The 24,503-nt window shown below is 38.1% G+C and overlaps 1 protein-coding gene across 8 annotated transcripts in view; it reads right to left on the reverse strand.

The window, feature by feature from the left end:
* ZNF638 (zinc finger protein 638) overlaps positions 1–24,503 on the reverse strand; it is an 84,042-nt gene that overhangs the window by 29,949 nt on the left and 29,590 nt on the right. For all 8 annotated transcript variants that reach the window (XM_019942798.3, XM_019942795.3, XM_019942794.3 and 5 more), the window contains 3 exons: positions 9,671–9,729; positions 9,400–9,452; positions 1,389–1,439 (listed from right to left, as the gene is read on the reverse strand). In XM_019942798.3, the coding sequence (XP_019798357.1) occupies positions 1,389–1,439; positions 9,400–9,452; positions 9,671–9,729 (163 nt within the window). The remainder of the gene's footprint in view (positions 1–1,388; positions 1,440–9,399; positions 9,453–9,670; positions 9,730–24,503) is intronic.

A 24,503-nucleotide genomic window follows, 5' to 3' on the forward strand; every position in this document is an offset into this window, starting at 1 on the left:
ACTTTCTGACCCTTCTTTCTACATATGTATATTACTGTTGCTTATATTCCAAAATGATGCTGTTTATAAAGACTGTGATCATCTAAGTGTCACTAAAAAGATTACCAGAGTCAAAAACCTCTGCATTCAGAGAGCAACAGGAGGTTTAGCTCTGAAAATTAGGATGCCCAAAGAGCAAGGTAGTATAAGGAAAAAGCCCAGGATCACAAGTCAGTGAATTCAAGTTGAATTCCAAGTCAAGGTGTGAAGGCTGGGGGAATTTACTGATTTCTGTGCACGTTTCCCCATTTATAAACCAGGGTGGTAACTGCCTTAACTACCTAACAGGACCTTCTGTGAGAATATGACCATGCTTTTGAAGTTATTAAACAAAAAGAATTACCGACATCTGCAAAATTTAATCAGAATAGTTTACAAATCCACACTTTATATCCAAAGACAGACCTTAATTACTGCTCATAAAGAGAAATACCAATCTTTATAGATTGTCACTCAACCAGTCATTTCTTAGTAATTCCCAAGTTTTGTCACACTGCAGTAACCTTAGCCCCATGAGCTCTTAAGGTGTTTCTTTCACTATCCTGTGTTACTACCACAAGTCGATTCACTGTACTACTTCTAGTTGGGTACCAGAACTTAAGGAAAAAATATCTAGAATTAATTTCCAACACTCAAGGGGGAAGCTACTGGTTTTAGCACCCACTCCCCCAGATTTCCACCAATGACTACTATAAACTTACTATTAAAGTAATATCAAACTGTTTGCTAAATAAGTGCATCTTCAAAACACGTTTTCTAGCCACACCTGACTCCCTCAGATTACTGCTTCTAAGAAACTACTATATGATAATTATGGATTTGCCACCAACGGTGGTTCAAGACCGCCTCCTGTCCTTCCTACCATTATAAAGACAATGTAATACATTGATCTCTATCCTCTTAAAAAGATGACTCTGAATTAACCGGCATTTCGCAGAAATGGGAGGAAAAACAGAAATGGGGATAATGCTAGAGGAAGGAGAAAAAAATTAATAATTACTTTAAAATCCACTATAGCCCATAAAAATGCAAAGAGAACATAATTTGCTGTAAGTTTGTTTATAAAAGAAAGTAAACAGAGAAGACCTCAATAAGAGAAAGACGGAAATATCGCCAATATTCATCATGAGAAACAGTTTGCCAGTTAAATTATTTTATTTTGATAATCACTGCAAGGAAAGAGCATTATCTACTAAACTTGCTTTCTCAAAACTTCTAGATGACTATAAATTTCACAGATTGGTATATACTCAGCACACACTGTGTCACATGAGATCCAAAACTACTGATAAAGACTGCTTAAATAATTTAAAGTTAACATGTTTAGGATCCTAATATAGAAAACATACCTGAAGATTTATTTACTTTGGCTGCAGATGTCTTGGTTTGTCCAGGTTTGGCTAAAATAACAAGAAAAATATATCAATATCACATTACAAAAAACATCACTTAGATTTAGGAAAGAGCTAACTTAGCATAATTTTGGTAAAAACACTGCAAGAAACATCCTTACACTCATCTTTGTATGCCCATGGAACTATAACTATAGGCAAATTCTTAGCCATGGACTTGCTGAGACAAAGGGATAGATTTAAATTTTAACAAACATGAAACTGTCCTCCAGAAAGGTTGTACCAATTAATATTCATCAATAGTATACAAGAGTGGGGCTTCCCATTTCCACACAAACACAGTATGTAAAAGAAGTTATTAATCACTCCAATCTGAGCTAGAAACTAGTATGATTTAATCTTTGTTTCTTAAATTTTAAGTAAAGCTGTGTCAATTTTCATATGTGTAAATTTATCTCTATTCCTTTGTGATCTGTCTATTCTTAATATCTGCCAATTTGTCTTTTGGGTTTTGAGGGTTTTCTTATTAGAGTTCTTTATACATTAAAATTAATTTGTATCATATAGGTAACGACCTTTTAAAAAGTTATGAGAAATACTTATACAAAAATATTTTCGTGTAATCAATGTCTTCCTGATAGGGGAGGACTTTCTCATTCTGAAATTAAAAACAAACCAAAAAACCCTCCACATTTTCTTTCAATACTTTTAACTACTGTCTATGTATCATGTTAAATCTCTGATCCAGCTGTAATTTATTTGTTTATTTATTTGGCTGCGCTGGGTCTTCGTTGCTGTGCGCAGGCTTTCTCTAGTCGTGGCGAGCGGGGGCTGCTCTTCGTTGAGGTGCGTAGGCTTCTCATTACGGTGGCTTCTCTTGTTGCGGAGCACAGGCTCTAAGCGTGTGGGCTTCAGTAGTTGTGGCATGCGGGCTGCAGAGCGCAGGCTCAGCAGTTGTGGCGCACGGGCTTAGTTGCTCCACTGCAATGTGGGATCTTCCCGGAGCAGGGCTCAAACTCGTGTCCCCTGCAGTGGCAGGCAGATTCTTAACCACCGCGCCACCAGGGAAGTCCCTTGTAATTTATTTTGATACTATAAACTATATACTTTACAAAGAGGCTAGTCAATTTAATGAATAATTCATCTTTTCCCTGCTAATCTGAAATATTACCATAATGATTTACTGATATTCCATATGCTTGGGGGAGTATTCATGGAATCTATTCTGTCCTACTGATCTTTTGTCTATTTATGCAATTATATGAAACTATATGAATCTTTTAACTTTGTAATATATTTTAATATCTGTTAGTGCTGTTCTGTCCTAATTACTCTTCCTTTGCAGAATTTTCTTGTCTATTCTATGTATAAACTTTATTATCAGCTTATATAAATTCAAAAAATCTTTACTGGTATTAGGTTCCTAATATTTATCTTTTAATATAAGAAAAAAAGGCATATTATAATGGTGAAAGGCTTTCTATCCAAAAATGAGCTGTTTTCTCATTTAAGTCTTATTTTATGCCTCTTAGTATTTAAAAGTTTTCATAGCTTCTACCTTTTTTATTATAAATGGAATATTTTATTAGTATATTAATATTTTATTAGTATATTAGTATGAATGGTTCTTTTTTATGTAATAAAGCAATTAAAACTTTATAGTAATTTAGAGAATTAAGATGGCTAATTATTTAATAGCATTTCAATAGATTCTATTGGGTTTTCCATCATACGTATATATTTGCAAACAATAATGTTTTATCATACGTTCCAATTTTTATGCCTCTTGACTTGTAGTGCACCAGCTAATGGCTATTAGTTTTAGAACAATATTTATTTTAACTCATAGAAGTGATGTTGAGTATCCCTTGTTTTGGTCCCAACTTTAATGGGAATGCTTCTACTGTTTAACTCTTAAGCATATGCTGGCTTTTGACTTGATATATGCGTATTTGTTATGCATATAAATAAATAAAGTATGTATACACAAACACACTATCATATTAAGGAAGTAGTCACCTACTTTAAGAGTTTCTCAGCATTTATCTCCCTCTATTTAATATAGTAAATGGAATTGACAGATTTCCTAATTTTGAACCATCTTTATACTTCTGACATGACCCTCGTCCCCCTCTTGGGCATACTATGTTATTCATTTAACATACTTCCAGACACTAAAATTTTACTTAAAAACTTTACATCAAATATTCAGAAGTGAAACTGTTCTATAATTCCAATTTAGTATGATAGCTTTATCAGCATTTTAAAACATTTCTCTAACTTTTAATTTTGAGATTACTGTATATTCACATGGAGTTGTAAGAAATAATAGGGAGAGATCCCATATACCCTTCACGGACTTTCCTCTAATGGTAATATTTTGCATAACTAAGTATTATATCATAAACAGGAAACTGACATTGATGTAATTTACAAACATTCCAATTTCCCCAGATTGCATGCGCGTAACGTATATTTAATTCTATGAAATTCTATCATATACGTGTAGATTATGGTGATCATCAGTCAAAACAAAGAGGAGTTCCACCACAAGTATCTTTCCTACTACCCATTATAGAAAGAGCCATCTCCTCCCTCCCCTAGAATCCCTGACAACCACTAATCTGTTCTCTATCTCTTTAATTTTATCATTTCAGGAATGTTATGTAAATAGAAGCTTACAATACATAATTTTTTTAGATTGAGTTTTAAAAATCAGCACAATTGCTCTGTAATCCATCCAAGTTGTTGCATGTATCAATAATTCATTCCTTTTAATTGCTAAGTGGTAGGTATTCCATGCTACAGACATAACACGGTTTATTTAGTCAGCCATTCACCTACTGAAGGACATTAGGGTTGCTCCCGGCTTTTGGCTATTAATAGAGGCTATAAATATTTGTGTACTGGTTTTGTGTGAACAGGTTTTGTGTGAAATGTAATTCACTTGCCTGAAATAAATGCCCAAGAGTGTAACTGCTGGGTCTTATGGTGAGCACATGTTTAGTTTTGCTAAAAAACTACAATACTTTTTTCGAGAATGGCTATACTATTTTACATTCCCACCAGCAATGTTCAAGTTTCTCCACATCTTCAATAGCATTTGGTATTACTATTTTCTTATTTTAGCCATTGTGCTAAGTGTGCAGTGTCTTTGTCAGCATTCGATGTTGGTATTAGCCTGTTTTTTCCTTCCTGTTTCCCCTCCCCCTCCATACTCCCTTTTAAAGAATGTTTTCCTTTCCTCTGCATGCTATGGAATAGTTGAAATCAGAACTAGAGTTATTACTTCCTTTAAGGTTTGCTGGAACTCACATGTGGGAACTATTTGGGCAGAGTGCTTTTACTGGGGAAATAACTGACTTAAACAAAAAAAGTCATTTTCATCTGGGAATTGAAAAGATAAAGAGACATGCACTTAAAAAAAAAAAGGAGTCCGCCTGCCGATGCAGGGGACACGGGTTCGTGTCCCGGTCTGGGAAGATCCCACATGCCACGGAGCGGCTGGGCCTGTGAGCCATGGCCGCTGAGCCTGCGCGTCCAGAGCCTGTGCTCTGCAACGGGAAAGGCCACAACAGTGAGAGGCCCACGTATCGCAAAAAAGAAAAAGGAAACCAATAAAATCTTAGAGAAGAAAAAAATCATTAATTAAAGAATGACAAATCAGAAAATTTTGGTTCACTATGTTTTTCCAAGGGTTCATTTTTTTTTATTGAAGTATAGCTGATTTACAATGTTGTGTTAATTACCGCTATATAGCAAAGTGACTCAGTTATACAAATATATACATTCTTTTTCATATTCTTTTCCATTATGGTTTATCACAGGATACTGAATACAGTTTCCTGTGCCATACAGTAGGACCTTGTTGTTTATCCATTCTATGTATACCAGTTTGCATCTGCTAATCCCAAACTCCCAATCCATCCCTCTCCTGCCCCCCTCCCCCTTGGCAACCACATATTCTCTATGTCGTGATTCTGTTTAATAAATAGGTTCATTTGTGTCATATTTTTGACTCCACATAAATGATATCATATGGTATTTATTTTTCTCTTTCTGACTTACTTCACTTAGTATGATAATCTCTAGTTGCCTTCCATGGGTTCAGTTATGACACTAATACAAATGTGATTTGAGTATCCCTATACTCTTCCTCCAGCAAATATTTATTCATTAACCCTTATACCACATTAGATATTAGGGTACAGAAAAATAAAACTACAAATATTCCCTTACCCAGCCAAGTGAAAGAGACAGACTTATTAACAACCTATTAATACCAAGTAATTTAACGTACACAATACAGTATTTCTAGGAAGGAGTTGGGAGCATTTAACTGCCTAGGAGTCAGGGAAGGTATCACAAAGAAGCTTCATCTGAGATGGGCCTTGAAAGATAAATTAGAATTTGCCCCACCTCGACCCTCCAAAAGGAGTCTTAATTGACTTTGTATTTTCAATACCTTGCACGAGGCCTGGCACCTACTAAATAGCTACTTCATAAGCGCTTACTAAGTGAAGTTAACTGGAATTTAGACAATGATTCCACACAAATGGATAGCATAAAGACCCGAGAAATGAAATAGCACAGCTGGAAAATAAGCCATTCTGAGTAGCTTAAACATAATATACAGTTGCGTGACAAGAGATTGAAAAAGTCATCTGGGCCAAAGGGGAAGGGGTCGTTATGAAGAATTTGGGTTTTCCCCTGTGGGTCACTAGGAGTGGAATGATCAGATCTGCTTTAAAGTGACCTCAGGGCAAGAGTGTTAATACCGGAGCAGAGTAGAATAAAAATCGCCAGTCGGGAGGCTATCTTCAAAAATTCAAATGTGAGTCTAAACTAAAACATTTACAGCTGTGATGGAGTAAAGGTGAGATAATTCGAGGTATATTCAAGAGAGAACTAATTTGAATCAGCCACCTATTGGATGAGAAGAGGAAGGATGTTATTTAAGTTTGAACTGGATGGGACAAAAAAGAAGACAAGACAGGGTAAAGGATTACTAATAGATTCCTACACTGGATAACTAGTGGTGTTGTTAGATAATATAAGAAAATGAGGCATAAACTTGAGGGGGCAGAAGAGGTTTATGTATGTATGGGAGATGTCACTGGTCCTTAAAGATATGGAAAGGAAAGAAATCAACCAGCAAGAAAAGTAGGACATGAGAAGAGGAACAGACATTTAGGGAAACAATGAAGGTAAGATAAAAGAAGAGCAATCAAAGGAGATATAGAACAAGTTTTCATTCTCAGAGAGGTACTTTAGTATAGGTGAAAAGCCTGGGAAGCATACAGTTTTGGGTTTGAATACTAACACTTCCATGTGACCTTGAGTAAGTCATTTAACCTCTCTGAATCTGTTTCCTCATCAAAGGAGAACAGTATGAACTATACTCATACGGTGGTCTGAAATATTAAGTGAAATAACAAATTGCCTACTATAAATAGTGTAACCATGGCAAGTTTCTTTCCCTTGTTTTCTGTCTTCTGGCACAAGTTAAACTATAAACTACTTAGAAATAACTCTCTGATGTATCGTAACCACTTTATAAAACGCATCTAATTATGGGCCTATAGCCGAGTGCTAAGTAAGTAATTAGCACTGGGTAAAAGTTCTAAAGTTTCCCTTTCTGATAAAATTAGGCTTTTGCTCCCTCCCTGTACTTTCCTACATCCTTTTAGATTTGTGCTTATAACCAAAGTTCTCTTTGTTTTTTAAAAGTAAATTTATTTATTTATTCATTTATTTAATTTTTGGCTGCATTGGGTCTTCGCTGGTGCACGCGGGCCCTCTCTAGTTGCAATGAGCGGGGGCCACTCCCCGCTGCGGGGCACAGGCCCCTTACCGCGCTGGCCTCTCCCGCTGCAGAGCACAGGCTCCAGGCACACGGGCCTCAGCTGCCACGGCACACGGGCTTCAGCAGCTGTGGCTCGCGGGCCCCAGAGTGCAGGCTCAGCAGCCGTGGCGCACGGGCCTAGCTGCTCCGTGGCATGTGGGATCCTCCTGCACCAGGGCTCGAACCCGTGTCCCCCGCACTGGCAAGCGGATCCCCAACCACTGCGCCACCAGGGAAGCCCCCAGGGAAGCCCCCAAAGTTCTCCTTAAAACTACCCTGACTTCCTATCCCTCTTCAATCTGACATTGCTGATCTCAAAAAGCTATCTTATCTTTCTCACCTGACACTTTCTCAGCCTTGGGCTCCTCTCTTTCTTTCTACATTTATATTAGAAGGGAGGAAGTACTTAACTTGAAGCACTTCTCCCCCTACGCATTACTTTTATGATGTTAGGGCCATTCCCAAAATTCAAACCTTAAACTTAACAAAAAATTTTCCTAAGTATCCCACTTTCAATGCCATGTGATTGACTAAATGATATCTCCCATAGATATTCCTTGATACCTGATATTTAGCAATGTTCTCCCCCAGTTCAAAGAAATCACCGCAGCTAAATTTTATTATAATCAACATTACCACATTCGTTTAGAAAACTCCATCCGGCCTGAAACATTGAAATTTTTAAATTATTTTTTTAATTTTTATATATTATCCACTAAAAAATTCTGTATAATAAAAATTCAGATTTTAGCATCCCAGATCATTTTAATTAACCTTTTAATATCAGGTCCTAATTACCTGAAAGTGAATCCCAAATGTTTTCTCAATAGGATTTTTCAATCACTCCATGTATCCAATCTACATGAGAATCCTAAACAACTAGTGGTTCTTTATTCTCTAAGGAAATTTCCCAGAGTTTGTACCAATTATTACTAGGTCTTACACAGAAAAAATGGGGTGCACTTATCCAAGCTTTGGAAACAGTGGGTTAAACAAAGTTAAATAGGTTTCTTTCCTGCAGGATTTCGTAAAGTGAATGGGTTTGTGGATTATTTTTTAAAGGAAAAAAAAAGGTATAGTACATATCCTAACCTTCACCTGATCCAAAACATGTTCTATGAATAAGTCTTTCATGCAACACATTTTGAGAAATGCTGTTAATGGGGTCAAATTAAAAAACACCCCAGCACTAATCTTCAAGGCCTTTCTGTTACCTTTTTTATGTCATCTGCCTAACTGAAGTAATCTTCTGCCTCTAAATATTATCCGTTTACACGTTCACATTTAAAACTTTAGTAAAAATTTATTGCCTTCCTGAAGCCACTCATAGTCACCTCCACTAACTTCCAATAACTTCAGGACACTATCTAACTAAACATTATGGAAAATTGAGATATTCTACACAATCCAATTTTCCAGTCACTTGAATATTAGTTCTAATACCAAAAACTCTTTTATCTATTCTGAATATAAATCCATAAACTACCTACCTTTCAAAAAGATAACATACAAAACACAATTTAAGTTTCCTAATATATTGTTTATGTCTTGTCCCTCACTATCACACTGTTTACTAGATTCAAGAGTGTATGTTTTGGCAATAACTTTTTTCTCTCGACATTTCCAATCCTAAATGGACTGAGAAAAAAATAAATAAACTGGGTTTAAAATTGCATGCAAAATTCATTTAGCTAGATTCATAATAAAGACCTGAAGTATTTGCCTGTGTGTAAAGAAATAACACATGAGTGTAATATCATCTATTTCTGTTTAGTCTTTTTTGTTTACTTTTTGGTTCTTAGCAGACTTTCAAAATCAAAGGGGACCACACAAGCAATCTTAACATACCTTTATGTTTTGTCTTACCAGTTTACTGGGAGGGAATGGAGACAGACACTGCAAAATTAACCTAAATAGCTATTAACTATGGAACTATGATAGGTACTTTGCATACATTATCTCATTGAGTCCTTATATTTATTCCACAAGAGATTTCATAATTAAACACTTAACATTAACCATTAGCTTAATACAGGAGCCAGTGTGGGTCCCCCTTCTCCTAAAGCACAATGAATAATGTTTTCCTAGCATCATCTTACAAGAAGTTCCTAGTCATCTGACAAAACATACTCATTTGGAGGAGTACTGAAAGTAACAACTTACTAGCAGAAGCTGAAGTCACAGTTTCAACAGCCTTGGAAGCATCTGTATCTTTTCTATTAAAAGGAGAAAAAAATTTAGCAAAGAATAAAATTCTAACTTCTAAAGATGCAAAGCTTAAATCTCAAAAAGTTTAAAATAATTCAGTTTGAATGATGCCCCATTTAAACTGGAGTCAGGATGATAAAATACATTAAAAATGTCATTGTAAAATTTAAAAATTTTAATTCATATGCATAGTCATTCTCACATAGGAGATGATGGAATTACTTACTTTAAAGTAGATGCAGATGTTTTCTTTGAATCTGATATCTTTTTCTTCACCTCTTTGTTCTATGAAAGAAAAATATTTTGAAAAATTTAGTTTCTTCCCCAATTATAAAAAACCATTTAGAAAATACACAAAAGCATAAGAAACACACACGTACATAAATCTAAAATATTCCTACCCTAAAGTATAAATGTTAATCACCGTTTTCTATTTATAGATAGAAATTCTTCAATTTGTGATCATACAGTGTAATTTTACATCCTGCCTTTTATCACTTATCTACATTTTCTTATCACTACCTTTCAAAAACATTATTTCAAATAGTGCTATACAGGGAGATCAGCTCGGAGCTTTGTGACCGCCTGGAGGGGTGGGATAGGGAGGGTGGGAGATGCAAGAGGGAAGAGATATGGGGACATATGTATATGTATAACTGATTCACTTTGTTATAAAGCAGAAACTAACACACCACTGTAAAGCAATTATACTCCAATAAAGATGTAAAAAAAAAAAAAAAATGGCAGTGCCACGAGGGCAGGGCATTTCCTTTTTTGCCAGTACTGAGCGTCCGCGGTCTGGTGCCTAGCATAGGCTAAATACACGGCATTTTTGTGAACAGAAGCCGGGATTCTGGCTGTCATATTTAATGAGGAATTATAGTCTTATTATTGGGGGGGAGGGGGTGTAAAAAAAACACAAAAAACAAACAGTGCTATAATATTTCTGATGTCTAACTGCTATCACTCTGGTCCAATCTTTTCCTTTAATTACCGTAATAGACTCATAATGGTCTCTGCTTCTGTCTTTGCCTTTTCACCCACCCTCACTCCATTTTAAACATAGAACCAGATTGATCTTGCCATTCCTAAACTCAAAACCTTTCATCACACTCAGAGAAAAAGCTAATACTTAAGTGTTTACACCACACATTCCATGCACTCTCTACCCCCAAACTACCACATACTTCTCCCCATCCTCTACTTCCAATCCTAAAGCATCCTTTATACTTCTCAAACAAAACAAACTACATAGGCATGGACCTGAGAAGCCTTTTGCAGTTGCTGTTCCTTCTCTCTGGAATGCCCTCAATCCAAGGAACAGTTTGCTCCTTCACCTCCTTTAGGTGTCTGTTCAAATATCACCTATTCAATGAGAGCTTCTATAACTACCTTATGGAAAGTTGCACGGCTCCTCATTCCCCAAAAAGAGCACTTCTATTTCCCTTTTCTGTTACTTTTCTCCACAGCACTTGCTGTTAATAGACATAGTATATATATATATATATATGTTTAATTTCCTTGTGGTCTTTCTCCTCTTCACTATCACTGGTGCCTAAAATTATGCTTGGCAATTAGTGAACATTCAATAAATGTGTTAAACTGATCTGAACTTAACAAAAATTGTTGTCATATTATTTTTTGTTTTCTGTTCTTTTGGGGCAACCTTGCCATTTCCTTTTGTTCTATATGGGATTTTATCCCAAACATCTTCCTCACCCCAATGGTTTAGAAGATAATCATCCTCCTACTTTTATTCTACTAATGGGTATCTTCAGTGTTAAAATAAATGTGAATCCCCTGATTTCTTCTGTATAAATTTAAAAGCCCTTACACCTTGGCTTACATGCCACTTAAAAAAAATTTTATTTATTTATTTTAGGCTGCGTGGGGTCTTTGTTGCTGCGCGTGGGCCTTCTCTAGTTGTGGCGAGCAGGGGCTACACTTTGTTGCGGTGTGCAGGTGTGACTTCTTTTGTTGTGAAGCACAGGCTCCAGGCGCACAGGCTTCAGTAGTTGTGGCTTGCGGGCTCTAGAGCGCAGGCTCAGTAGTTGTGGCACGTGGGCTTAGTTGCTCCGTGGCATGTGGGATCTTCCTGGACCAGGGCTTGAACCCGTGTCCCCTGCATTGGCAGGAGGATTCTTAACCAATGCACCACCAGGGAAGTCCCCAAAATATGCCAATTTCTGATGACATATTTTAGACCAAAATTATTATTGTTTTTAATTTTAAGTAATTTTTTTTTTTACAATTTATGTTATTTTATAAAGATACGAACGACTATTTGGATCTTACTCTACACTTAAATGGTTTCATTACTCATCACCAATCATTTTATATCATAACTTCTCCATTTCTTAAGTTGTTCATTTTGATAGCAATATTCTCGGAAAGATAGACTGATGAAACGTTCTTCGAGCCCATACGTGTCTGAGAATACGGTCCTAACATACAACTTGGGATTTGACTTGAAATGCATGTACTGCATTACAATCAATCTTTTTTTCCACTCAACCTTGAGAATGTGTTGCTTGGCTATCTAAGGCTAGTCTACTTTTTACGTTTATACTGTTTCTGCCTGGATCACTATAGCTTGCACCTTTATAACTATGAAAATTAACATCTTTACCAGTTTTTAAGTGATGTTCTCTTTCTGAAATTCCAGTTATATGCAGATTGGGTCTCCTAGACGTATCCACCATGCCTTTCCTCTTAATCATTTTAGACTTTTTAACCTTCCTTAATAGACAATAAGTTCTAAGAAGAATGGAAGCACATCTGCCTCGTTCATCACTGCATCTTCTGCATGTACCATAATGCCGGACACATAACAGATGTTCAAGAAATAGTTTCTGAATTAAAGTAAAACTAAACTCTCTTCTGAATTGCTTGTATCTCTGCAGTTTTATCTCTGTTATTCATTAGATTTTCCATAACACTCAAACCACTGTTCACTGCTTCCCAGCACTGCTTTTGTTTCCATTCAGTCTTCTTAAATCTAAGCTGGCTGCTTGCTCTAGGTTTTAGATGTAATGTCCCCGTGAATCTTGCTGAAAACAGTAAATTAAAAATTTTAAAGTCTTGTTTGTTTTGTTTTTGCAAAGGGTTGACCTGCAGCACTATTTTACAATTACAAGGGTACTGTTTGTTGGAAAATCTGATTCTACTTTTTTATCAAGGGCTCCTGCTCCTTTAAGGAAAATTTTCAGTATCAACTTGTGTCCATTTCTCTGGAAAAGAAGAATGCTTGCTTTCAGGAGATTGGTTAAGAATCATTGTTAAGGATTGAGGTCTATGCTGGCTTATGATTAAAAACAAGGTTACTGAGTTTGGCAGAGTTGTGCAGACCCATATTTTAATCTTTCAGGCTTAAATACAGGGATGTAGAAAATTTTAACCTTTTCTCTAACATTTCATTATTGACTCCAAGAAGTAGCAAAATGAAGAGAATGTTCTATGAATCACAGCCAGAGTCCAAGGCTATCCTAACATGAAATATCAAACGTGGGCAGAAAAGTTTCATCGTAGTTTTGACTGTTCATGCCAAAATTAAGATGTGGATCAAGAAAACTTTAGGGCTGCCCTTTCTTTTCTAGTTTGAGTTTCAAGCCTATTTTGGGCTTGCTCTATTAGGAAAACTTAATGTCTTCCCCTGTGATAACAGGCCAGGAAGATTGTCCCATATACTTCTAATCTGAAGAAGCCATAACCAGAGTTCTGTTGGGGATCCCCTCTGGTCAGTCACAACACAGAAGTCAGGAGTTAGCATTCTAAGGCTTCAGTTCAGCACCATTCAAACCATATTTAATTGAAGAACATCAACGTTTTTGACAGGTAGATGGCATGTTTTCTAGTTTCTAGCGCTGATACTTAGCCCATTCATTACCATGAAAATCAAAACAGTAAAATATGGGGACTTCCCTGATAGCGCAGTGGTTAAGAATCCGCCCGCAGGGGACACCAGTTTGAGCCCTGTTCGGGGAAGATCCCACATGCCGCAGAGCAAGTAAGCCTGTGCACCGCAACTACCGAGCCTGTGCTCTACAGCCCGCGAGCCACAACTACTGAAGCCTGCATGCCTAGAGCCTGTACTCTGCAACAAACAGAAGCCACCACAATGAGATATCCACGCACTGCGACTAAGAGTAGCCCCTGCTCTCCACAACTAGAGAAAGCACGTGCACAACAACAGACCCAAAGCAGCCAAAAATAAATCAATATGATTGGGCTATCTGACTTGCACTGCTGCCTTACCAAACTTATCAATAAGTCACTCTAATACCCTAAATGTATCCTTAGTCACCCATTTTCCCAGATTAAACGTTTCAGAATTAAAGAAGACTATCTCCCCAGTTCTCCAAATTTAATGATCAGCCAGTCTTGCTTGAGAGTCACTGGTATAAGCTACTTCTCCTTTCTATTCTCAAGGTTACTATCTACCCCAAACCGTTACTATTATTAGTAACAGTCTGGCTGGCTAGATGAGCACTCTAACTGGATCAGTGATCTTTTCTTTTCTTTCCTTTAATCAATTTGCTAAGCTTTCTTTGCCTTCAGAGTCATTTGCCCAACTAATTCATTCTGCAGATCACTTCCTGATGAACCTTTCTAATCCATCCATTTCATTATGTCATAGCACTGCTGAAAACCTTGAGTAACATTTAACTGTCTACAGGATAAAGTTTAAATTTTTAAATTATGCATTCAATTCTTGATTCCCCTTATTATCCTCTGCAACTAGACATGGCCACGTGTCACAGTTCTGGTAAATCAAATGTAGGTTAAAGTTGCTGGGGAACTTGCTCTTCCTGGAGGGGTTGCGGGGGGGATAAAAATCCATTCTGCTCTTGATTTTTATTCCTTTCTTTCTGCTTGGAAGACAGAAACAATACCAGAAGGTACAGCAACCATCTTACAAACAAGAATGAAAGGTACACGCTAACGATAGTGGAGGAGAAAACCAAACAGGCTGGGTTCCTGAAGATAGTATGGAGCTGCTGCACCAGCCATGGACCGCCTGCCTGCAGATTTCCTGTTATGAGATAAATAAACCTCGGATTTGTTTAATAAAACAATGGTGAAGTTTTCTGTTAATTGAAAATGAAAGAAATTCTAAATTGGTAATAACTAGGGTCACCACGTAATTCATTATTCAAATCAGGACAATGGGACAATGGAATGGGCATGTATATAGCGGGTGTTAGTAAACTAGGACGATGCGTTACTCTGGTAGTAACTAACCAGAAAACGTAAGAGAAAAAAATAAATAAAAACTCTTTTATCTAATAGCAATTGAAATAATATTTATGATGTATATAAATAAATATAAATAAAAGTTAAATTTAACACTTCCTCCAAAATGTACATTATGGAAACACTACAAAAGAATGTCATGGAAAACAATGTGGGACTTCCCTTGTGGTGCAGTGGTTAAGAACCCACCTGCCAATGCAGGGGACACAGGTTCGATCCAGGAAGATCCCACATGCCATGGAGCAACTAAGCCTGTGCACCACAACTACCGAGCCTGCCCTCTAGAACCCACGAGCCACAACTACTGAGCCCTCGTGCTACAGCTACTGAAGACCACACACATAGAGCCCATGCTCTGCAACAAGAGAAGCCACTGCAAGGAGAAGCCCGTGCACCACAACGAAGAGTAGCCACTGCTCACCACAACTAGAGAAAGCCCGCGCACAGCGATGAAGACCCAATGCAGCCAAATATAAATAAATTTATTTAAAAAACATGTAAAACTTGCTGAGGGACACTAGATGAAACCTAAATAAATGGAGAGATAAACCACGTTTCTGACAGAAAGATTTAGTATTGTAAAGACATCAATACAAATTCAATATAGTATCATTTAAACTCTCAATAAGATTGTTCAGAGAACTTAAACTGATTCTGAAACAAATACTGAGGAGTAAATGTTTAAGATTAACCAAAATAAATTTAAATAAAGAACAAAGAAAAAGGATTCTATTAGAAAACTAAGCAAATATTATAAAGTTACAGTTGTTATAATAATTGAAACCATACAGTATTTGTAAAAAATAAACAGACTGAAACAGATCTGTGTGTATAGGATAATTTATACACATAAAGACAGCTTTCCAAATCAATGAGGAAAGACAAATCAGGCATAAATGGTGTTCAGTTAATTGGTTACCCATTTTGGAAACAATATTGATACTATTCACACATTATACCACAAATCACGGATTTAAAACATAATGGAAGCATATCTTTTTGGCACTGGTACAAAGGTCTTCTAAAACAAGATAAAAGAAAGAAAGCAAAAGCCATTAAGAGGAAAAAAGGTAATAAACTTTAGTACACTGAAATTACTTAAAACTTTATATATGTATACATACAAGCAATAGTCTAAAAGAAAATACTTCTTATTTATAACACAAAGTTAGTGTCTAGGATAATGAACATCTTCAGATGAAATTTTTTTAAAAGACAAATAACCTAAAAACAAAACAAAACAAAAAAGACAACCTAACAGAACAATGTGAGAAGATATATACAACAAGTAATAGAGATAGCTAGTAATTATATTAAAAGATGTTGAAGTTCAATAACAATCAGGAAAATGCAACTTAAAACTAGATACCAGATGGGATCAAATGGTGGGGGAGTTAAGACGTGGAATTCCCACAGGTACATCAAAAATACATCTACTATAGGGCTTCCCTCGTGGCGCAGTGGTTGAGAGTCCGCCTGCCGATACAAGGGACACGGGTTTGTGCCCCGGTCCGGGAGGATCCCGCATGCCGCGGAGCGGCTGGGCCCGTGAGCCATGGCCGCTGGGCCTGTGTGTCCGGAGCCTGTGCTCTGCAGTGGGGGAGGCCATAGCAGTGAGAGGCCCGCGTACCGCAAAAAAACCCCAAAAACCAAAAACCAAAAAACATCTACATGTGGAACAGCTCTCACAGAACATCTACTGAACACTGACAGAAGACCTCTGACTTCCAAAAGGGCAAGAAAATCTCCAGGTAACTGGGTAGGGCAAACGAAAATAGAAAAGAAAGAAAGGAAGAATCTGCCTGCCAATGCAGGGGACAAGGGTTCAAGCCCTGGTCTGGGAAGATCCCACATGCTGTGGAGCAACTAAGCCCGTGTGCCACAACTACTGAAGCCTGCGCACCTAGAGCCCATGCTCTGCAACAAGAGAAGCCACCGCAATGAGAAGCCCGTGCACTGCAACGAAGAGTAGCCCCCGCTCGCTGCTACTAGAGAAAGCCCGCATGCAGCAACAGAGACCCAATGCAGCCATAAATAAATAAACAAACAAACAAATAAATAAAAATTTAAAAAAAAGGAAAGAAAGAAAGAAAGGAAATCGGGACAGGACCTGTGCCTCTGGGAGGGAGCTGTGAAAGAAAAGGTTTCCACACACTGTGAAGTCCCCTCGCTGGCAAGTACATCTTTCAGATGGGTAGGCTTCAGAGGAAAGCACAGCAACAGGTGTGTGGAGTGCAAAGTGCGGAGAGACCTGCACAGAGGCTCATACCGACTGGCACTCCCCAGCCCGAGACGCTTGTCTGCTCGCTCACCTGCTGGGATGGGTGGGGACTAGGTACTGAGGCTTGGGCTTCAGAGGTCAGACTCTGGGGAGACTACTGGGGTTGGCTGAGTGAAGACAGCCCTGAGGGGGCTACGGTGTAATGCACCACAACTGAGGAAGTCCAGGAAGAAAGCTGGGCCCACCAGAGAGGCAAGGCACCACTGTTGTTGGGGGGTACGCAAGGAGGAGTCTGGCCCACCATAGGAGCTTCTTTCTCTGTGCACTCGCAGGCGGCAGGACACTGCCTACACAAGCTCCAGGGCCCAGTGTGCAAGCCACTGCTGATGCCAAGGGCCCTGTGAGTGGGTACAGGTCACTGCCCCCACCTTCCCAGGAGCAGGCACAGCCCACCACTGCTGAGGGTCCCATGATCGGGGCCAACTGCCCTGGGAGCATGCATGGCCCGCCATTGCTGCTGAGGGTCTCACGACCCAGTGCCAACCACTGCCCCCACCTCCCCGGGGGTGTGAAAACCACCACTACCACTGTGGAGTGACCCACAACTGGGAGCCAACCACTGTCCCTGCCTTCCTGGGAGCTTGCAGGAGCTGTGCACCTGTGCAACCCCTATCAAGGAGATAACAGCCAGCACATGCTAAGGAAAGAGACAGCAAGCATCCAAACCAAAAACAGCCCTCACGCCAAAAAAATATTAAACCCACACCAGCTACACAGGGACACTCCCACTTATAAATAGCTCCCCAAGACTACAGTAGATAATTGTTTCCCCTACACTCACAAACTAAGAGATACATAAACAAAATGAAGAAGCAGAGGAAACACTCTCAGTTAAAAGACCAAGAAAATTCCCCTGAAGGAACCAACAACGAAACAGACCACTTCAGTCTAATAGATACTAAGTTCAAAAGGAGGTAATGAAAACACTGAAAGAGTTAAGAAAGGCTATTGACAGAAATGCATATTACTGTGAAAACGAATGAAACTATACGGAGGAGCCAAGAAAAATGAGAAACTTCATTTGCTAAGACAAAAGCTGAGCTCAAGGCAATGAATAGCAGAATGAATAATGCAGAAGAAAGAATAAGTGACCTGGAAAAAAGACTAACAGAAATTACACAACCAAAACAGCAGACAGAAAGCCAAATGAAAAAGAATGAAAGCAATATACGAGACCTAAGGGATAACATAAAGCGGGTCAATCTACACACAATAGGGATTCCAGAAGGAGAAGAAAGAGAAAGGGAATTGCAAATGTATTTGAAGGAATTATGGCTGAAAATTTCCCAAACTTAAAGGAGGAAACACATATCCAGATACAGGAAACACAGAGGGTCCCAAACAATATGAACCCACAGAGACCTACTCCAAGACATAATAAAAGTGGCAAAAGTTAAAGAGAGGATTCTAAAGGCAGCAAGACAAAAACAAAGAGTTCATTACAAGGGAACCCCCATAAGGCTATGAGCTGATTTCTCTCAGGAACACTGCAGGCCAGAAGGGAGTGGCAAAATACATTCGAAGTCTTGAAAGAGAAAAATCTGCAACCTAAAATACTCTACCCAGCAAGACTATCATTTAGAATAGGAGGAGAAATAAAAGAATTTCTCAGACAAGCAAAAACTAAAAGAATACAGCAATACTAAACCTATGCTAAAAGAATATTGAAAGGTCATCTCTAAATGGAAAAGAGGCAAGAAGAAATAGGAGGGAGGAAATCACAATTGGAAGGTAAATCACTTAAATTAGCCAGTATACAGATCAAAAAGAAAAAAACAAAACAAAACAAAACACCCCATTTGTGAAAGCAATGATAAACACAAGGAACAGCAAAAGGATAAACATGAAGATATAAAAAGGGACATAACATCATAAAATGTGGGGAAGGAGAGTAAGAAAATGCAGATTTCTTTTTTTTTTACAATGTGTTTGAGCCTATCTGACTATCAGTCTAAAGCAAGCAGACCTAGGAGGGGGTTAACATACTTGAAAAACAGGACAACCACAAATTAAAAACATACAATAGATTCACAAAAACCTAAAAGAAGAGAACACAAGCATAAAATAAAAGGAAATCATCAAACCACGAAAAGAAAAAGAAAGGAACAGAGTAGAAACAAAGAATCAACTGAAAAACACCATTTGTAATGGCAATAAATACATATGTATCAATAATTACCTTAAATGTCAGTGGACTGAATGCTCTGATCAAAAGACATAGAGTGGCAGACTGGATAAAAAAACAAGAGCCTACAATATGCTGCCTTCGAGAGACCCACCTTAGGGCAAAAGACACACATAGATTGAAGGTGAGGGGATGAAAAAAGATATTTCATGCAAACGGAAATGACAAGAAAGCGGGAGTTGTGATACTCATATCAGACAAAATAGACTTTAAAGCAAAGGCTAGAAAGAAAGATAAAGGACACTTATATAATGATAAAAGGATCAATACAGGAAGAGGATTTTACACTTATCAACATATATGGACCTAATATAGAAGTACCCAAATACATAAAACAAATACTAACAGACATAAAGGGAGAAACCAATAGGAATACAATAATACTAGGAGATTTTAACACCCACTCGCATCAATGGACAGATCTTCAAGACAGGATCAATAAGGCAACAAAGGCACTAAATGATACAACAGAACAGTTAGACTTAATTGATATTTTCAGGACACTACATCCAAAAAAACCAGAATATATATTCCTTTCAAGTGCACACGGAACATTCTCTAGGATTGACCACATCCTAGGTCACAAAACTAACCTCAACGAATTTAAGAGTATGGAAATTATTTTGAGAATCTTCTCTGACCACAGTGGCATGAAACTAGAAATCAACCACAGGAAAAGAAACGAGAAAAAAACTATTACGTGGAGACTAAATAACATGCTAGTAAAAAACCAATCAGTCAACAAGGAAATCAAAATGGAAATTAAAAAATGCCATGAGACAAACAACAATGGACAGAAAACACAACCATACAAAATCTACGGGACACAGCAAAAGCAGTTCTTAGAGGGAAGTTCATAGCGATACAGGCCTTCATCAAAAACAAGAAAAATCTGAAGTAAACAACCTAACCTACCACCTGACAGCATTAGAAAAAGAACAAGAAACAAAACCTAAAGTCAACTGAAGGAAGGAAATAATAAAGATCAGGGAGTAAATAAATAAAATAGAGATTAAAAAAAAAATCAACAAAAACAAGAGCTGGTTCTCTGAAAGGGTAAACAAAATTGACAAACCTCTGGCCAGGCTCACCAAAAAGAAAAGAGCAAGAACCCAACTAAACAAAAAAAGAAATGAAAAAGGAGAAATCTCAACTGATACCCCATAAATACAAAAAACCATAAGAGAATACTATGAACAACTATATGCCAACACATCTGACAACCTAAGAGGAAATGAACAACTTTCTAGAAACATACAGCCCACCAAAACTGAATCAAGAAGAAATAGATAATTTGAACAGACCGATCACTATAACTGAAATAGAATCTGTAACAAAAAAACTGCCTACAAACAAAAGTCCAGGACGAGATGGCTTCACAGGTGAATTCTACCAAACATGTAAGGAACTTATACCAATTCTTCTCAAACTCTTCCAAAAGATTGAAGAGGAGGGAACACTCCCAAAGACGTTCTAAGAAGCCACCATCACCCTGATACCAAAACCAGACAGACACCACCAAAAAAGAAAATTACAGGCCAATATCTTTGATGAATGTAGATGTAAAAATTCTCAACAAAATATCAGGAAACCAAATTCAACAACACATAAAAAAGATCATACACAACAACCAAGTGGGATTCATCCCAGGTTCATAAGGATGGTTCAACATATGCAAATCAATCAATGTAATACACCACATTAACGAAAGACAAGTCAGAAACCACATGATCATCTCAATAGACGCAGAAAAAGCATCTGACAAAATTCAACATCCATTCATGATAAAAACTCTTACCGAAGTGGGAATAGAGGGAACATATCTCAATATAATAAAAGCCATTTATGACAAACCCAGAGCCAATATAATGCTCAGCAGTGAAAAGCTGAAAGCCTTCCTGCTAAATCTGGAACAAGACAAGGATGCCCACTCTCACTCTCTCTTCAACATCATATTGGAAGTCCTAGACACAGCAATTGGACTAGAAAAAGAAATAAAACATATCTGAATTGGAAGGGAAGAGGTAAAATTGTCACTACATGCAGATGACATGATACTATATATAGAAAACCCTAAGGACTCTACACAAAAACTACTAGATCTAATAAGTGAATTCAGCAAATTAGTAAGATACAAGATTAACATTCAGAAATCGGTTGCATTCCTTTACACTAACAATGAAATATCAGAAAAGGAATGTAAAAAAAAATAGCTTTTAAAAATTGCACACAAAAAATAAAATACCTAGGAATAAACCTGACCAAGGTGAAACACTTATATGCTGAGAACCATAAAACATTAATAAAGGAAATAAAAGAGGATTCAAAGAAATGGAAAGCTATACCATGCTCTTGGAATGGAAGAATTAATACTGTTAAAATGGCAATACTACCCAAAGCAATCTACAGATTTAATGCAATCCCTATCAAACTACCCATAACATTTTTCACAGAACTAGAACAAATAATCCAAAAATTTATATGGAACCATAAAAGAGCCAGAATTGCCAGAGCAATCCTGAGGGAAAAAAAGAAAGCAGGAGGCATAACTCTCCCAGAATCAGACAATACTACAAAGCTACAGTAATCAAAACAGTGTGGTACTGGTACAAAAACAGGCATATGGATCAATGGAACAGAATAGAGAGCCCAGAAATAAACCCACACACATACAGTCAATTAATCTTCAACAAAGGAGGCAAGAATATACAATGGGAAAAAGACAGTCTCTTCAGCAAGTGGTGTTGGGAAGTTGGACAGCTGCATGTAAATCAATGAAGTTAGAATACACCCTCACACCGTGGACAAAAATAAACTCAAATGGCTTAAAGACTTAAACATAAGACGTGACACCATAAAACTCCTAGAAGAGAGCACAAGCAAAACATTCTCTGACATAAGTCATACCAATGTTTTCTTAGGTCAGTCTCCAAAGGCAACAGAATAAAAACAAAAATAAACAAATGGGACCTAATCAAACTTACAAGCTTTTCCACAGCAAAGGAAACCAGAAACAAAATGAAAAGACAACCTACAGAATAGGAAAAAATATTTGCAAATGATTCGACCGACAAGGGCTTCATTTGCAAAATATACAAACAGGTCATACATCTCAACAACAAAAAAACTAACTGAAAAATGGACAGAAAACCTAAATAGACATTTCTCCAAAGATGACATACAAATGGCCAATAGGCACATGAAAAGATACTCAACACTGTTAATTATTAGAGAAATGCAAATCAGAACTACAATGAGGTACCACCTCACACCGGTCAGAATGGCCATCATTAAAAAGTCTACAAATAATAAATGCTGGAGAGGGTGTGGAGAAAAGGGAACCTTCCTATACTGTTGGTGGGAATGTAATTTGGTGCAGCCACTGTGGAAAACAGTATGGAGGTTCCTCAGAAAACTAAAAATAGAATTACCATATGATCCAGCAATCCCACTCCTGGGCATATATCCAGATAAAACTGTAATTCAAAAAGATACATGCACCACTTTGTTCATAGCTAACTGCTGGACAACGATCATCAAAAAAATGTTGGAAGCTACCAAAAAAGATACCCAACATCCAGAGACTGAGAAGAAGCCACAACGAGGGGGCAGGATGGGTGCAATTGCGATAAAATCAAATCCCATACCCACTGGGTGGGAGATCCACAAACTGGAACCTGAGCCCCATGTCAGGCTTCCCAGCCTGGGGGTCCAGCAACAGGAGGAGGAGTCCCCAGAGAAACTGGCTTTGTAGGCCAGCAGGGTTTGATCACAGGAATTCCACAGGGCTGGGGGAAGCAGAAACTCCACTCTTGGAGGGTGCACACAAAGTCATGTGTACACCAGGACCCAGGGGATAAAAGCAGTGACTCTATAAAAGACTGGGTCAGACCTACCTGCCTAGTATTATAGGATCTCCTGCGGAGGCAGGGGGCAGCTGTGGCTCATTGCGGGAACAAAGACTCTGGCAGCAGCAATTCTGGGAAGTACACACTGGCATGAGCCCTCCCAGAGGCCACCATTAGCTCCACCAAACATCCTGTAGGCTCCAGTGCTGGGTCGCCTCAGGCCAAACAACCAACAGTGCGAGAACACAGCCCCACCCATCAGCAGACAAGTCTCCCTGAACACGGCCCTGCCCAACAGAGAGACAAGACCCAGCTCTACCCACCACTAAGCAGGAACCAGCCCCTCCCATCAGAAAGCCTGCGCAAACCTCTTAGATAGCCTCATCCACCAGAGGAGAGCAGAAGCAAGAACTACAATCCTGCAGCCTGCAGAACGGAAACCGCAATCACAGAAAGTTAGAAAAAATGAGACGGAAGAGGAATATGTCCCAGATGAAGGAACAAGATGAAACCCCAGAAGAACAACTAGGTGAAGTGGAGATAGCCAACCTACTAGAAAAAGAATTCAGAATAATGATAGTGAAGATGATCCAAGATCTCGGAAAAAGAATGGAGGCAAGGATCAAGAAGATGCAAGAAATGTTTAACAAAGACCTAGAAGAACTAAGGAACAAACAAACAGAGATGAACAACACAATAACTGAAATTAAAAATACACTAGAAGGAATCAGTGGCAGAAGAAATCATAAATGACCTGAAAGAAAGAATGGTGGAAATCACTGCCACAGAACAGAATAAAGAATAAAAAGACATGAAGACAGTCTAAGAGACCTCTGGGACAACATTAAATGCACCAACATTCACATTATATGGGTCCCAGTAGGAGAAGAGAGACAGAAAGGACCTGAGAAAATGTTTGAAGAGATAATAGCTGAAAAATTCCCTAACGTGGGAAAGGAAACAGTCACCCAAGTCCAGGAAGCGCAGATAGTCCCAGGCAGGATAAACCCAAGGAGGAAAGCTGAGACAAATAGTAATCAAATGGACAAAAATTAAAGACAAAGAAAAAATATTAAAACAAGGGAACACCCATAAGATTATCAGATGATTTCTCTGCAGAAAGTCTGCAGGCCAGAAGGGAGTGGCATGATATATTTAAAGTGATGAAAGGGAAGAACCTATAACCAAGAACACTCTACCCAGCAAGGCTCTCATTCAGATTTGATGGAGAAATCAAAAGCTTAACAGACAAACAAAAGCTAAGAGAATTCGGCACCACCAGACCAGCTTTGCAACAAATGCTAAAGGAACTTCTCAAGCGGGAAAGAGACCAGCAACTTAAAACAACCTTGTACATATATGGACTGCTATATCAAAACCTCATGGGAACAGCAAACCCAAACACTACCACAGATACACACACAAAAAAGAAAAAACAACCCAAATCAAAACTAAAGATGATCATCAAAACTAGATACCATTTTTTACATAC

The sequence above is a fragment of the Tursiops truncatus genome, chromosome 14 (assembly GCF_011762595.2).
Source record: "Tursiops truncatus isolate mTurTru1 chromosome 14, mTurTru1.mat.Y, whole genome shotgun sequence".
NCBI classification, from domain to species: domain Eukaryota; kingdom Metazoa; phylum Chordata; class Mammalia; order Artiodactyla; family Delphinidae; genus Tursiops; species Tursiops truncatus.